This window comes from Macaca nemestrina, chromosome 13 (assembly GCF_043159975.1).
Source record: "Macaca nemestrina isolate mMacNem1 chromosome 13, mMacNem.hap1, whole genome shotgun sequence".
In the NCBI taxonomy this organism is placed as follows: domain Eukaryota; kingdom Metazoa; phylum Chordata; class Mammalia; order Primates; family Cercopithecidae; genus Macaca; species Macaca nemestrina.
The window spans coordinates 116,900,642-116,916,438 of NC_092137.1; the positions used below are offsets into that span (position 1 = coordinate 116,900,642).

Consider the following 15,797-nt stretch of genomic DNA (forward strand, 5'->3'; position numbering starts at 1 on the left):
GAGAGGGAGAAGTACAGAAATCAGTTCAAGCAGGAAATGAAAACTCTGACAGGCTTAAAATTCCGCGAAGTGTGCATAATTACGTGGTCAGGTAACATCAGAGGGATTAAAAGAGAAGGGTGAGAAGCAGTCACAACTATCATCCCAGGTACCAAAAAGCAGAAGGTAGGCAACCAGTGAGTTTAAGAAGGTGATTTTTAAAAACTTACTCTAAAAGCCAGTATTGTAAATGACAAACCAGAATAAATAAAGGTTAATGCCAAGAAAGAGATTAAAAAAAAACTTTTCTTTTGTATTTTTTTAAAAACATCAGTTTCCTTAGAAGGAAGTTTCGTTAAATAAAAACTATACTTTGTTCTGCATTATTTTGTAAGGCTGACTGTACACCAAGTGTATGGCTGGAACAACAGAACACAAAGTTTCACCCACTTGAGACTTTATGCAGGGAAAGCAGATGACACCAATGTAAGGGAACAAATATGTCTGGGGTCCAGGTCATTCCTTATAATTCCTCAAATCTGTGAGGGGCCCTCGCAGAAGAGACTGCAGGCCTCGCAACCACATATTTTTAATAGAAAGATCGCATTCAAGTCTGAAATAAGTAAAACTGATTTTGCACAATCCTTACAGCAGGCTTGAGGGGTCTGAAAACTTCTTTTTTATCTTCAGGTTTTTTCACTGCGTTTTCCAGGCGCTGAGATGGAGAGCCTTCAGACTTGGATGACGCTATTGGGTTTAAAAGGGACAAGACGGACGGACACATATCAACATATGGATGTGTATTACGAAGCTGCCCTGCCCACCCCACCCACTCCTGTCTGCGCATTCATAGCAGGCTCTCCACATGCAGGTATGAACTACAGAGCAGAGAGGGCCCAAGGAGGGCTCCAGCAGCCTTCCTGACTCTTTTACTTAAACCCTCCATCATCACACTCACTTTGACACGTGTTCACAATGTATACCTTGTCACACTATGTCAGTAATACAATAGAGGGAATATTCACTCATCTATTACAAGTACATTAAAATAACCAATACTGATGACGGTATAGGCTCTGCAGCCCAGACTGAAAGAAATGGGTTCAAATCCTAGCTCACACATTAGCCCATTACTTTGGAAAAGTTAGTTAATCCCACTAAATTGTAAAGCACTCACAGTGCTAGGTATATATAAAGCTCTCAAAATTTAGCTCCTTTATGATTAAAATCAGGATGACTATTATTGTCACTGGCAACCTATGCTAAAACATTGTTTTGTGATGTGTGGCTACACGCAAACCACAGATTAAGACGAACTTCCAATATATGGATCACAGCCCAAAACATTAGCAGGGAAAAGGCAAAGGAAAGGCAGCCTACATCTCACTCTGAAGCGTTCCCCGGAGCCACTCTGAGACCCAGGGTGAGACCCGGGCTGGGATCCTGAGTTGCTGGACCCTGAGGAGCTGCCACTGCCAGGTCTGGGCACCAGCTTCTCCACTCTCTCCCACAGAAGCCTGGGCTCAATACTGCTGTGAGAAAAGAAGAAAAAAGAACAGCTAATGCATCATCTCTAGATGCCGTACCATCGTGTGTCCATCCAATGTCTTTAAAAGGTAGGGAGGAGAAAAACAGTCTATAAACAGCATTCAACATTAAATTCACCAAAAGATAAAACGACATTATTCATGGATTTTTATCTCATATATTTTTAGTTTGTATGCTAAATGGTATCCTACCATTAGATCTAAAATCATCAGGCGTGATATAATACTACTGTTCAGTGTAGAAGTAGCACCATTTCTGTCACAGCTACATGTCAGTTCTTAACATTAGGAAAACACTCCATATTTGTATAATTATACGCAAAACTATATTCTGTTTCTAGGCGGCTGCTCTCACCTGCCTGTTGCTGTTCTCAAAAACTGACACTTACAAAGAATAGTCCTTTGTATGGGCTGTTAGAAATTGTACAGAAAGCATGGACTGGGATGGATTTCCTGCCATGGATGAACCCAAAGCACACATGTGCTAGGTAAGGATTAATGACACAGACTTGGTCACAGAAGAACACCACAGTCCCCCTGCCACTAGCAGTGCTGAGGATTCTGTGCAGCTTTTGGGCCATCATCCATCTGACACTTCAAGTCAGACCAAGGTTCCATGCGCAGAAGGCTAACTTCGGAGGTTCAGTGATGATTAAGATATAAAACATTCAACATAATCAGCTTTTCTTCCCTATGATAGTGCTGGTCAATGAAGCTTTCTGTTATGATGAAAATGTTCTATATTTGAGCTGGATAATATCATAGCCACTAGCTACATGTGGCTATAGAGCTCATGAATATACCCAGTGCACTACGGAATGAAGTTCCCACTGTATTTCATTTTAACTAAATTTAAACTTTAATTTAAATTTAAGGAAACTTCTGTAGCTAATTGTACTGGACAGAGCAGCTCTAGAACCTAAAAAGGATATTATTTGGTTAATTCACTTGCTTATTGCAGACTGTCAGTCAACAAGTGACTTCTTCAGTAAACTGTTTGTGATTTCTGTTTTATGCCACAGGCCTTACAACGTCCCTTAGATGAAAAGCTCCCTCTGATCACAGTTCTCTTAGAACTTCTCTCCCTTCCTTGGTGCTCCCTCCATTTACTCATACAGAGAAAAGTAGTTTAAATTTCAGAGTTGCTATATTAATGCACATCCAGATTCAAACCCACTTTTTACTACACGTCAACTTGATGCCATCCACGTTGATGGATTTTATGGCAGCTTTTCCTTTTATACCTAATAATCTCCTTGCCCCAGAACTTCTGTGTTTAAGAGCATTTTTATGAAACAGACAATGTAAGGCTGTGGTAGACTGCACAGGAGGCCTGTTCTCAGCGCTCGCTTGTCTTTTACCTGGTGGAGTTTCTCTGTCCTGCCTGGCTATTCTGCTGCCCACTGCCCTGCAGTGGGGAATCTCGACGGGACAGAACAGGGGAGCGAGATGTTGTTCTCACAGGAACCTTTAAGTAGAAAATATAGCAATTAAATTATTGAAAACATGAGAAGGAAAAAAAAATATTTCCCAACCAAAATATATTTTTAAAGCAGTCCTAATATTTAAAAGCAGTCCTTCCTATCACCTCCACTCCCCACCCCCACTCCTTCCCTGGTCCTACACTGATACAATCGGACAGAAAATTTAGTCACAGGCATCCAAGAAGCCAGTACAAACAGTCTTTCTATGCTCCTGTAACATTTAAATGATGTCTGGACTGAAGCTTGGTAGCAGGGACATACAAAGCATTTGCTGAGATAACGTGAGAATCAGGAAATAAGCTCAAAGAAACCAAACAATGGTCTATAAATGGATTGGCAGGAAGCAAAGACTGGCAGGAAGCAAGAAAATATTCAGAGGAAGCAAATTCCAAATGAGGAAAAATAAATTGACATTGGCTCTTTTGTTTAATTTCACTAACATGTAAACACAAAAACAAAACAAAATCCCCTACATTTAAAAAGAAAATAAAATTTTTCTTATAAGACCTTTTCTAAAAGTTTTGACATTAATACTGCGAAACTGCATAGCTTCTGCATAAACATATAGAAAAACTGCTAAAATAGATTATGAATTTGTTTAAGAAGCCTATTCTTTGTAGACATACTCTTACATCATTTTGCTGCCTTATTTAGAGTTAACAACAATAAAACGCTAACTGGCCACTGGCTGAATAAAACTGTCTAACTATGGAACTTTATCCTCACCATTAAAAAGTCCCTTTGAAATTTCAATGCCCCTTTAAATTTGGTAAAGTTGCATCCCCATAATTAAAATAAATAATCTTAAAAAAAAAATAACAAAAAGGAAAAAAGCAGCACACATCTGTCTTTCTGCTCCTTACCCTTGGAGGCACCTCGTCACTGTCTGATCTAGACCAAGCCTTTTGGGTAGGGTCGGGCGTCTCTGACTTAGAGTCAGAGCTCTGACTGAGCACCTCACTGCGGGAAGGTGGACATGGGTCCTGAGAACGAAGATGGTGGTGTGCAAATTTGGGAGGAGAAGGGTCACTGAAGGAATGGGATCGCGAGACAGGGGAAACATTGTTCTTGAGAGATGCCAGGTGGGACCACTGTACCTTACAAGAAAACAAAACACAAAACATTCAATGCGTTCTGCATAAAACTGGCTTTTCTGGTCAATACCAAATCCAAAGCAGGAACTGGCAGAGGCAGAATACACACCGGGGCGGTACAGTGTGAGGTCAGCCACGCAGTGAAACAGTTACACTTCAAAGTGAAGAAGTGGTCTGGGAACACAGTATGTAGAAAAGAACAAATGTACATTTACAAGGAAAACTCTTTGTAATATCCAGACAAACATTACAGATAGCAGTTAATGTGAAGACTTTTTTTTTTTTTTTTTTAAACAAAGAGGCTTTCAGAGCCCAAAGCAGGTACGATGGGTTGCATGCACATCCATGTCAAAGCAGAGACTGAAAAGGCAGAGACAGGCAGAAAAATCATAAGATAAAGGGCACTGCCAAATGTGCAAACCTACCTAGCCATCCTCACATTACCTGCAGTGTCAGATTTAACACCAGACTGAGTAACAAAATGGCACGTTCAATGAGCAAAGACAAACCCCTCATGTTTTGACAGACTGTATCTCAAGAACAGCTAATTTTTCAACTATACCAACAATTTTTCTTATTTTTCCCAAGTCTACAAACACCCATAACCTAGATATCTCCATATACTGTCATATTAGTGCTGAAAATAAAGAATTGTGATTTCTTTAAAAACATTTAGTACCATGGATTCCCTGAATTGACTACTGTTGGAGTATTCCTTCCACTTGGGAAATTACAAAAATATGACAATTACTTGTCAACTGAGTTTATCTGGTTGCTTCTAAATTGGGAAAATGATCTCTGAAAAAATCCATAAAATATTTTCATTAAATTATGTTTTACTGTTCCAAAATAATTGTTCAATATGGCAATTGAAAAAATGATGGCTACATATCCATTACATCAATGTACTTGACAAAAACTGAAAATACTAAATCAATTTGTTCAACCTTTCCAAATACAAGACGTGAAATTAGTTCTGGTGTATGATTTCTACAATATACAGGTGAGAGATTTATATAATACCAGATATTGGTATAATCCCAGACTTCAAAAATGTTTAAGATTTTCAGAGGTAAAACATGTAATTCAAAGTATTACCTGAAATTATAATAAAAAATGAGCTTTAAAATAGAGTCCTACATGAGAAAAGTTTCCCCCGAAGAATGAACAGGAGAAGGAAATGGGAGACTCTTTCTAGGTACTACACAAATTCATAACAAATGCAAAAATCAGTATAGATAATTCAGAAACTCCTATTTTCTAAACTATTAGTGGCCAAATAAAGATTCTCCATTTACGGCAAGTTTAATTTGCAGTGTGAAAACTTGTATCCGCTGATCTTCAAGCAGTGTAAAGTTGTTAAACACCACGAGTCCTCAGACCTATTCTAGCAGTCTCTCTTCTCTTTCCTTTTTAATTGTGTCCATTTACCCTCTCCTGCTTTCCTCTTTCCTTTCTATCCCCTCCTCTCTGGAGCTGCCCATCTGTTAGCTCTCCTGGGACTCAAGAAACTGCTGGTCCCATGGAAATACTCACTCACCCTCACATACCCCTGGCCTCAGTCCTAGCTATTCTTTCTTTTTTTTTTAAGATGGAGTCTCACTCTGTCACCCAAGCTGGCATGCAGTGGCACTATCTCAGCTCAATGCAAGCTGCAACCTCCACCTTCTGGGTTCAAGCCATTCTCCTGCCTCAGCCTCCTGAGTAGCTGGGATTACAGGTGCCCGCCACCTCGCCCGGCTGATTTTTGTATTTTTAGTAGAGACAGGGTTTCGCCATGTTGGCCAAGCTGGTCTCAAACTCCTGACCTCAGGTGATCCACCTGCCTTGGCCTCCCAAAGTGCTGGGATTTCAGGTGTGTGCCACTGTGCCCCAGCCTTTTTTTTTTTTTTTTAAAAACTCCTCCATCCTGCAGATCCCACAGTTTCCTGCCACAAGAACATAAACTTGTCTCCCACACATGCAAACACCAGTGAAAAATAAACTCAAGCATAAGAACTTGTTCCTAATATTCTGGATTACAGAGTGGCAAGTGGGAAAATGTCTAAAAGTCAGTAATTTTCAGCAAGAGAGTAGGAATCGGCATTTTAAGGATCTCTAAGATCTTTAGCCGTAATCTTCATTGCCTGCTCTCCTCTATGGACAGCACTGTGGGTTCTGCTCCAGCCACAAAGCATCAGCCCAACAGTTCCCCTCACCTAGCCAAGGCTAGAATGCTGCAGCAGACCCAAGGAGAGGTCACAGCCTTTTCCATGGCCTATATCAGAGAAATTCACACCTAATCCGCTAGATCTAAACTTTTTTGGATCTTGAACCTTGTGAGAATCTGATAAAAGGTCATCCCCCCCACTCCCACAAAAAATACACATTTAAACAAATAAAGACATTTTGCATGGAATTTCAGGGGCAACATCTAAGGCCCATTCATAGGACTGGCCAAGAGCCAGGGATCACGCAGTAGAGCACTTACTTTTAAAATACTTCAGAGAAAATTTTTGGCTCTCCCTCTATGTATTTGTAATCCCAGTTCTCTAAAAACTAAACTAAAAGATCTTTGTATTAGAAAAAGGAGGCACTTAAGAGCTGAGTTAGGGCAGGCAAAAAGTTAGAAGAAATCACTCACTCTAGATACTCTTAATGAGTACACAAAAATCTCAAAAAAAGAAAAAGGAAAAAAATATTTCCCTATCAACTGAGTGTATGCCTTCTTTTAGTCTAAAGTCACTCCTGCTCATCTCTCCTCTTTTTCAATGTGGTGACAAACTAAACTGTGATATGACAGTAGGCCTGTGGCTCAGCGAGCCGTTGCATGAGTCTCCTCAACCACAGCAAAGCTGGCTGTTGCTACCTGTGGCTCCGCTGGTCTCTGCAGGGCGGGATGCACAGACTCGGAGTTGCCATTGGAAAAAGACTCTGATCGGGAAGGCACTGGTGGCTCCAATACTCTGCCTGTCTGCTTAGACTGCGCTTCAGGGGAGCTGTGGTTAGTTTTCCTAAATCTATCTTCCACCTGCATCAGAGAATTAGAAGACATAACTCAGTGTTAGTAGGGGAAAAGCAGAAATATCAAAGAAAGTCTAAAAGTGGAAGAAATCTAAAGATAAGTTTTCTGTTTTCTTCTGCCACAAGAAAAGAGAGGGGCAGCTGGAAAAAAGGTAGATAAAGCAGTGCTAGGATTAGATTCAGGAAAAAGAAAATATTTGTGAAGATAAAAATTAGCAGGGCAGTCTCTAAGCTCTCCTCCTTGCTCAGAATTCTAAGACTGTATACGATGATAAAGTAGAAAAATGTAATCTGTCATAAGCAACTAAACTAACAGACGAAAAAACTATCATCAGAAATCCAGAATGCTTTTCACTCCACCAAAAATAAGAGCACTCCAGAACAAACAGAACACTTGTTTTTAGAAGCTACTGCCTATGAAGGCAGACACAATAGAAGGCTGCCGCCACCTGTGGGCCAGGATTCAATACCTCTGGAGCCACACCTGTCGCCCACCTCGCACCCCCAAGCAGTCCCTGCTGCAGCCTACTCTGAGGCTCTGGCTAGCCCTAACACACCAATCTAGCAGTACATCTTGACATCTGCAAAGTCAGAAAGTTAAGCCACAGGCACTCTTTAGCTTGGGAGAATAGTTCATCAGACCACTCTTTCATCCACATTTTTAAGAATGACTGTGTCATGTAATCTTCGTTTTGTTTAGTTCAGTTTCAAGTTCTTCTGGGATATATGTTAACTGAGGCACTCTGGTCCTTTATGGAAAAAGCACTGACTGGATATGAAACCTTGGGCAAGGCCCTCCACTCCTCTGAAACTCAATGTCCTAGTTAGAAAACGAAGAAACTAGATAATCAGCTAACCTCTACGCCCGTTCTAGAATTCATATGACACAGCTCTGAAGAGTCATTGTACTGCTTTCCAGAGCAACGTTAAGTGACAAAGGAAAGAGGATACCTCTCGCGCTCGGTCGGCAGGCTCGTAGTGGACTTTGGGCTCAGGAGCGTGGAAGCTTGGCTTGCTCCTTTCCTGCTGCGGTGGTGGCGGCTGCTGCGAGTGCTGCGGGTGCGGCCTCCTATGGTCATGCTGTAGAGACAGGAGATATGCTTGTTCTTGTTGCAACTGCCTCTGGAGCCTCTCTGCCTGCCGGTGCTCCTCCATCTCCCGCCATCGGCACTCCTTGGAGAGGGAGAGGATAACACTAAATCTATGGGACACTGGAGAACTCGCCTCTTCTCTGGATTTGTTTGGCTTTTTAAAAAAGTGACCATACATTTTCCCTCAGTGTTTTGTAAGAAAGCAAAATAGCTGGGATTTTAAATAGCACATTACCTGTGGAAAAATCTCACAGCTGTTGCTAACCATAATTATCATTGGACAGAGTAAGAGATAATTCAATTAAATGTGAGTTTTAGTGGTACAGATACTAGGTAAAAATTCTGTGGCATGTACTTTCAACCTACTGCCCTCAGCATTCTAGTGTGTTCACTGAGTGCCAAGTTCTGTTTAAAACTTTGTTGATCTACCAAACAAGAACAATTAATTTATTAAAGAGAAATAAATAAACGAAGACCATGTTGCAATGTGCCACCAATAGGACCATAAAATGGGCATCTCTATTTCAGCCTGGCTGCCCACAGCAAAACCAAAATGGTCTGGTGACCACCACAGCTTGCTCGACTTAGGGGAAGGATGAAGGAGCCCTGATGCTACAGAATGAAACAGAGGCGGGGCTTTACCAGTAACATGGCCTGCTCCTGGAGCAGCTGCTGCTGGAGGACTTCCAAGTGCCGCTGCTCCTCTTCTAGCTGTCGCCTGATATACTCCTGTCACACAGAAATCACCCAGCAATCAATTTATCCCAAAGAAAAGCATCAGAACCACCTGAATGGAGCACCAAGAACCATTTGCTCCAATCATCTTTAGTGACAATTCACTTAGTGGTAAATACCTAAAGAAAATCTATTGCTAAAGATTTCTCCAAGAACTTCAAATTGGCCAGTAAGACCTAAGGAGCCTAACAAATGATGATATGTATTTCCATGATATACATGAAGGGGTCTAAAAGTATTTCTGTTAGAACACAGCTGTTGCATACAAATGCAGAATTTTAAAAGAGTATGCCATTCCTCTTAAGGTTGGTAAACCCCAGAGAAATCAAGAGTTTAATGAAAAAGGATCAGAGGGTTCTGATTAGTAAACATCTGCTTATTAAGTCATTATTTATAACAAGCACAGATCACCAATTTTTGAAACCTAAAACCAAAACCTGCTTAATATTAAAATACAACAAACATGATTCACGCTTTCACTGACAATTCCAAAGCCACCTGGAATGACTATATTCCAGACTTGGGCAACTGTCCTCAAACGAACAGACCCAGGCTCCATGATGAGCTTGTGTGTGTGTGACAGAGACAGACAGAGACAGACAAGGACAAGGGGAGAGAAAGAGAGGAGGAGGTGGAGATGGGGTGGTTTTTCTTTTCAATGAGAAGAGAATGATTAGTCTTCATAACAATGAACACAGGTAAACACATCCCAAATATGTTATGGATGTTACCTACTTCGAAGCTGCATGCATATTATAAAGGACAGGGATACCAGGAGGCCTCAGTCCCTGTTCCATTGAGAACTGGCTCTATGATCTCTAGCATGCGCTAAAGCTCCCCTTCTCTCAGTCTCCTCATTTGAGAAATGAGCATCCAAAATCTCCTCTCCCAACCCTCAGGAATTTTTTTAAGGTTCAGACATGAGATCGATATGAAATAACCTTGAAAAGCATAAACATTTTACAAGCAACAGAGGCTTCCTTTTTTTCTAGAAGAGGAATAGACTAAGAAGGACTCTGAGGAGACATTTTATCCTGAAATTCAGATTCCCTTTTCAGAGTGTCTCCTGCTGACCATCCCCTTGTGTCATGGTGCACACCTTGAAACAAAAATAGCCATCAATATGGGCTGAACAGAAGTTTTAGTTAACCAGTATCTCTGGGAGAATACTGAAATTACAGCATATAAAAATCCTAAGAAATCCTTACTTTACAAAGAAAACTGAGCCAAAAAAGCCAACTGAGGGGGTGTGGGCAGTGGGCAGGGAAGGGGGAGATGGACTTACTCAGAAGGCCACTGACTAACATATCTGGTTCTGACCTGGGATCTACATCTCTTGTGTCTACGCCTGACCCTCCCTGGTATATGCTACAGCAATACCTCTCCTAGCAAGGCTTGTGTGGCCTTGACCCACATGTGACTGAGCAAAGGAACCTGACTTCCAACTCATTTTCGTTTTTGAACAAAACAGAATTAAATTGTCACTTGAAAGATCAAATCAGTACACTCATTTGTTTTCTGCCCTCAAACCACAGGGACAACTGGAAAAATCATGTCCTCTCCAAACCACAAAGCTCCTAACACATAGTCAATGAACATACGCAACACAACACACATCTACACAAACATAAACGCTTATGCTGAAATGAAGTGTGTCCAACAGCACTGTTAACATGGGAATTACTATTTCACAATAGAATGGGGAAAACAGAATAAAACCGATTTTAGAATTTTTTTTTAAGTGGTGCCAAATACTTGCTATTCACAAAATTTAATGACTGCCACTAGAGCATTAAAGATGAATTGCTGCCATCACACCCTCCTCTCACAATCGAACTGTAATCATTATTTCTAGGTGATTTAATTCTTAAAAGCTTGAGTGTTTTCCTCTTTGCAGCCCCCAGGTATAAACAAAAGTGGAATGTTAAAGCACACGCACTACACAGTTAAATGGTTCACAATGTCAATTAGGTAGCACAAAAAGCGTCACTGAAATTCCCGGGAAAACACTGAGGAGCACGCAGACCCAAGGCTCAGAAAGCCCAAGACACATGCTTAGCATAAAGGACGGCAGCTGAACAGTCACATTTGAAAGTTAACACCATGGTTTATAAGTTTAAAATACAGATACCAAGTGTTATTTAAATTGGTCCTCATGTATCATTTTTTCTTTATTCCAAGCTCATAACAAAGAGATCAAAGACAAGAAAGGCAAAGAGGCTAAGGGCAATTTTTGTTTGCACAGGTGGTTCAGGAAACAAACAAAAAATTCTAAATAAAATCATATCTGGTATTAATAAAATGCTGCAAATATTATTCAAACCTGATCTTTTTTGGTTGAACTCATCAATGTTAGTTTTTTTAATGCACTGTGTATATACGGAATTACATGCTGATATATATTACAATATTCACTTAGCCACTGGATATTCAAATATTTCTCATAAGAAATTTCTTACTGTTGGTTTTTAATTTTTTTTTAAAAAAAAGTTAATTATCACCCATATATTTGGGGTCCACAGCATTTAAGCCAAATCTGAGAAGATACATGCAGACATCTTTCAGATATTATACTATTTAGAGACCACTTAACTGGTTTCAAGAGGTTTCTAAAGTATAATGATTTATAAACCCTTTTTAGGATAAGAGACCCAATTTATTGATGTCATTCCAATTGTGTTTCACCACGTTCATACATCTGAAGTTCTAAGTATATGTGTATGTGTGTACATGTGTGTATGCATCACATGTGTGTGTACTTTCTAAAAATCCCCCAGCTCTGCAAAGTAACAAACTTCACAAATGTATGCCTGGTATGTTCTCTGTGAACTAACCTGTTCTCTTTCAACTCTCCTCTTTTCTTCTTCTGCCCGTCTCCTCTCCTCTTCTTCTTTGCGCCTTCTCTCCAACTCCTCTAGACGCCTCTTTTCTTCTTGTTCTCTCCTTCGCTGTTCACGTTCCTGCTGCCTTCTAGCTTCACGCTCTCTCCTTTGTTGCTATGTAAGTAAAAATGTATAATTACCAGGGATCTTCCTGCCATCTTTCTCATGTTATAGTGTGCTGATCAGTCAGTCACAGGTGGACACTAACGAGGTGAGGTTCATGGGCCCCATAGCTACCAGCCAATTATTTCCACACTGCCCCTTGCACCCATAAGTAAGGGCTTCCTCATGAATTTTCATCAAAAGTATTGTGATTCTGTGAATCCTTACAGGGTTTAGTTTCATTTTGATAATAATTATTCCCCACTGCTCACTGCACCACAGCAATTAGGGGACAGAAAATTCTTTATTCTTGGATATCATTAACAGGGTTATGCAAGACCCTTAAGAAAGAAGAAAAATACATTGAGAGAAAGAAATAAAGGGAAATAAAAATCCAGCAAAGAAAGAAAGACAAATAATTTAAAAAAGGAAAAAAAGCAGCACACATCAGGAAAAGAGGAACTGACATCAGAATAACTATGACCATTATCATTAATACAAATATTTCAGAAACTGCCATTGAGCAAATGCTTACTACTATGTGCCTGGCACTACGCTAAGTATTTGATATTTCTATTCCATTTATTTTACCTAATATAAATCTCCTAACAACCCAAGGAAGTCATTATTTCATCCCTGCTTTACAGATGCGAAAACAGCTTCAGAAAAGGTAAGTGACTTGCCCAAAGTCACACAGCCAGCAAGCCCCCAGCTGGAAGAGCTGCTCTGCCTCTACAGCTCATACATACTCTTAACCACACTCTACCCTGCAGCCCATCAACAGGTGTAAAAGATGCTACTGAATTACCAGACTCACTCAGCCTTTCTAAACCCAGACTGTTCTATGTAACCCTACAGTACAGAGCAAGATGACACACCGGGCACTGGATGACAACTCACTCTTCTAGCCCAGGGCTGTCTGCCAGTAAAGCACAAGTTAGACTCTGGACTCTCTGGGTAATAAAAATGTTCTGTCTCTGCACTGCTCCATAGTCACTAGTCACATGTTGCTAATGAGCACCTGAAATACAGCTAGTATGAATGAAAAACTGAGTTTTTTATTTTGTCACACTGAATTTAAATTTAAATGGCCAAACGTGGCTAGTGGCTACTGGATAGCAACAGCTCTAGAGGACGCACAGCCATCAAATTTCCCAGACAGAGAGAGCCAATAATATTAACACAAACTTTATTTGTGACACTAAAATTAACCATTAAACAAGAAAGCTTAGGGTAAAGCTATCAGGGATATTAGACATATTGATAATGGATATACAAAGTACACATTTATTATAGTTTAAGTATTCCTTCTGGGTCTTCTCCCCACTCTCAACTAGTATTTAATCTGAAAGCCGACACTTAAAAATGATGCCCTGGGAAATGTAAAGTAGTATCTTTCATCTGGAATAACTGGATAGCAACGATGATTTGGGTACTCCAGTCTCTCTCACTTGACTACTATACCCCCATTATTCTCAACAAAGTTCTGAGTCTGCTTCTGGTCCCGCCTCTCTTATTACATAGGTTTTTCAATGGGAGAATCTTCTTTTCCCCTATTCTCTGCTCTTCGAATTCAATACACAAAACTCATCAGCCTCCCATGGGTGGAGATGGGGTCATAAAATGAATAGTGCTCTTGCTCTAGTGTCTAAAACCTACAACTTTAATGGTTATGCCATCTTTATTTATCAAGGTGTTATTACTTATCTCACTTTTTGTTTGTTCCACTGGATTTCTATGGACCTATCACAAATAATCTATAAAGTCTCTTGCACTACCATAACACTCCTTTCAACACGGTTAAAGAAATCAGGTATTTTTTCTATATTCTTGGACACTGACTGTTTTCCAGTCATCCTATATTTCTGTCCACAAACTTCCTGGGAATCCTTGTCATCTTCTTTCTTACTTTGCTGGAACACATCCTCCAGCAGCTTCTTGAGGAAGAGAGAAGAAGAGGTAAAACAAAACAAAGCAAAACAAAAACAAAACAAAACAAAACAACTTTGCAAAGTTGTTATTTCCCCTAACACGTTACACACAATTTCGGCTGAAGAAAATTAACATTCCCTCCGAGTTTCGAAGGCATTGCTATGCCACCTTCTAGTTTCTGATGTTGCGCCTAGAGATTCTGAGACCATTCAGATTCTTGATACTTAGTACGGACCCATTCCACACTCTACCTGCTCCCAACTTCAGCTTCTAGGATCCTCTTTTCATCCTCAATATTCTAAAGATGATGATGTATGTATATATGTATGTGCACATACACAATAATATATGTGCCTTTGTGTGAACCTTTTTAAATCATGTGCTGGGTATTCAGTGAGGCTTTCAATCCAGAAACTCGTATTTTCTTAGTTCTGGAAATTTTGCTTAAATTATTCCTGTATGTTCTTTCTATAGTATTCACTTCCTAGAACATCTATTAAATAGAAGTTGGACATCCTGGATTGATTCTGTAAGTTTTCCTTTTGTCCTATTATCCACCAGCTTTTGTCTTTTCTCCCCCACTTTCTGGGAGTGTTAATTTAAATTTTAAAAACTCAAGAATTCCTTCTTAATTTCTGAGTATTCTTTTTCCATATAGTATCTTCTCTTTCCAAGGATAAGGTCTTGCGTCTGTTCATGTGTATATGTAAATACGTATGAGATGCTTTGCTCTGTTCCCTGACTGTCTCTATATCCTTCGAGTTCTTTTTCCTATTTGTTTCAAAATCTTTCATGTTAGAGATTTTCCTCAGTGTCTGGTAATCTTGGCTGTCCATTTACATTTAAGATCCTAAAAAGCAAACTATAAGGACAGTATAGACAAAGAGCACCTGGCAACTACTTAGCAATAGAGTAAGGTGATTATGATTCACCCTGATCACTTCACTGGGGCCTTACTTCCTTTGGGCTGGTCAGTTATCTCCAGAGAGAAATCGTCACAATATTCTGGGAATCCTTCTAATATCCTACGGCATTGAGGAAAGGGCATGTGAAAAAGAGATAGCATTTGTAGTAAGCGTGTCTGCCAGCATTTTGGGAGTTGAGTGAAGTGAGCACGCTTGCAGTCACACTGACTAGTATTCACATTTTCACTTAATGCCCTTGTTTTAGTTCATCTTTCGCCACATACTCAGTGTTTTCCATGTTCCCAGTCTTTGTTGTTCACTGTTCCCAGGCAGCAGGTATCTGCTCCTGCTGGGGGCAGGGGATGCTCAGTAGACGAGCTGCACAGGACAGGGTAGTCTAACTGTGCATGTTCGTACGTGTGCAAACTCACTCTGTATATATGTACATATAATGTCAACATAATTACATTTTATTCAATTAATAAAAATGTATAAATTTAATTCAAAATATACTATCAAAGAAAAAATAGCAAGCAAACATCTTACAAACAGGATATGCTGTATAAAAAGTTCAACTGTCAACTGAAACCTTCTGAGAGGCTTTTTAATTTTTAATTTCAGGTGATACTACCATACCTTCGGTTACTAGATCAACATGAAAGAGACTGCAAACGTCTTGAAAGCAGGAACCATGTAATTATCTCTTTTTTCCCCCTGTAGTAAATATCACACATTACCTTCAGAAGAGAAATTCAATACTTTTTTTATTTGAATCTAACCTTTATACCTAGCATATGACATCCAAAACAGAAACTGCTGTGAATTTACCCAACACTTAGCATTTAGAGAGATGACAGACTCAGGAATCCATTCAGGTCTCTAGGTCCTATGAAATTCAATCAAATCCTAAGGCAATCTTTTCAAGATCACCAAGTAAGAGCACAAAGTCTTGAGCTTTAATTATTACACTAGGTAGAGCCTCATACTTTAAAACAACAACAACAACAACAAAAACACACACCTCCTTTATGCCTCCAGATATC

The 15,797-nt window shown here is 39.9% G+C and overlaps 1 protein-coding gene across 50 annotated transcripts in view; it reads right to left on the bottom strand.

Moving 5' to 3' along the window:
• The window catches only part of LOC105490119 (mitogen-activated protein kinase kinase kinase kinase 4), a 190,852-nt gene that overhangs the window by 24,324 nt on the left and 150,731 nt on the right, over positions 1-15,797 (bottom strand). For 5 of the 50 annotated variants that reach the window (XM_071077210.1, XM_071077208.1, XM_071077217.1 and 2 more), the window contains 7 exons: positions 11,768-11,929; positions 8,841-8,927; positions 8,059-8,187; positions 3,874-4,107; positions 2,888-2,994; positions 1,360-1,511; positions 629-726 (listed from right to left, as the gene is read on the bottom strand). In XM_071077210.1, the coding sequence (XP_070933311.1) occupies positions 629-726; positions 1,360-1,511; positions 2,888-2,994; positions 3,874-4,107; positions 8,059-8,187; positions 8,841-8,927; positions 11,768-11,929 (969 nt within the window). Of the gene's footprint in view, positions 1-628; positions 727-1,359; positions 1,512-2,887; positions 2,995-3,873; positions 4,108-6,952; positions 7,115-8,058; positions 8,281-8,840; positions 8,928-11,767; positions 11,930-15,797 lie in introns of all 50 variants that reach the window. The other 45 variants (XM_071077212.1, XM_071077198.1, XM_071077200.1 and 42 more) reach the window with 16 other exon arrangements.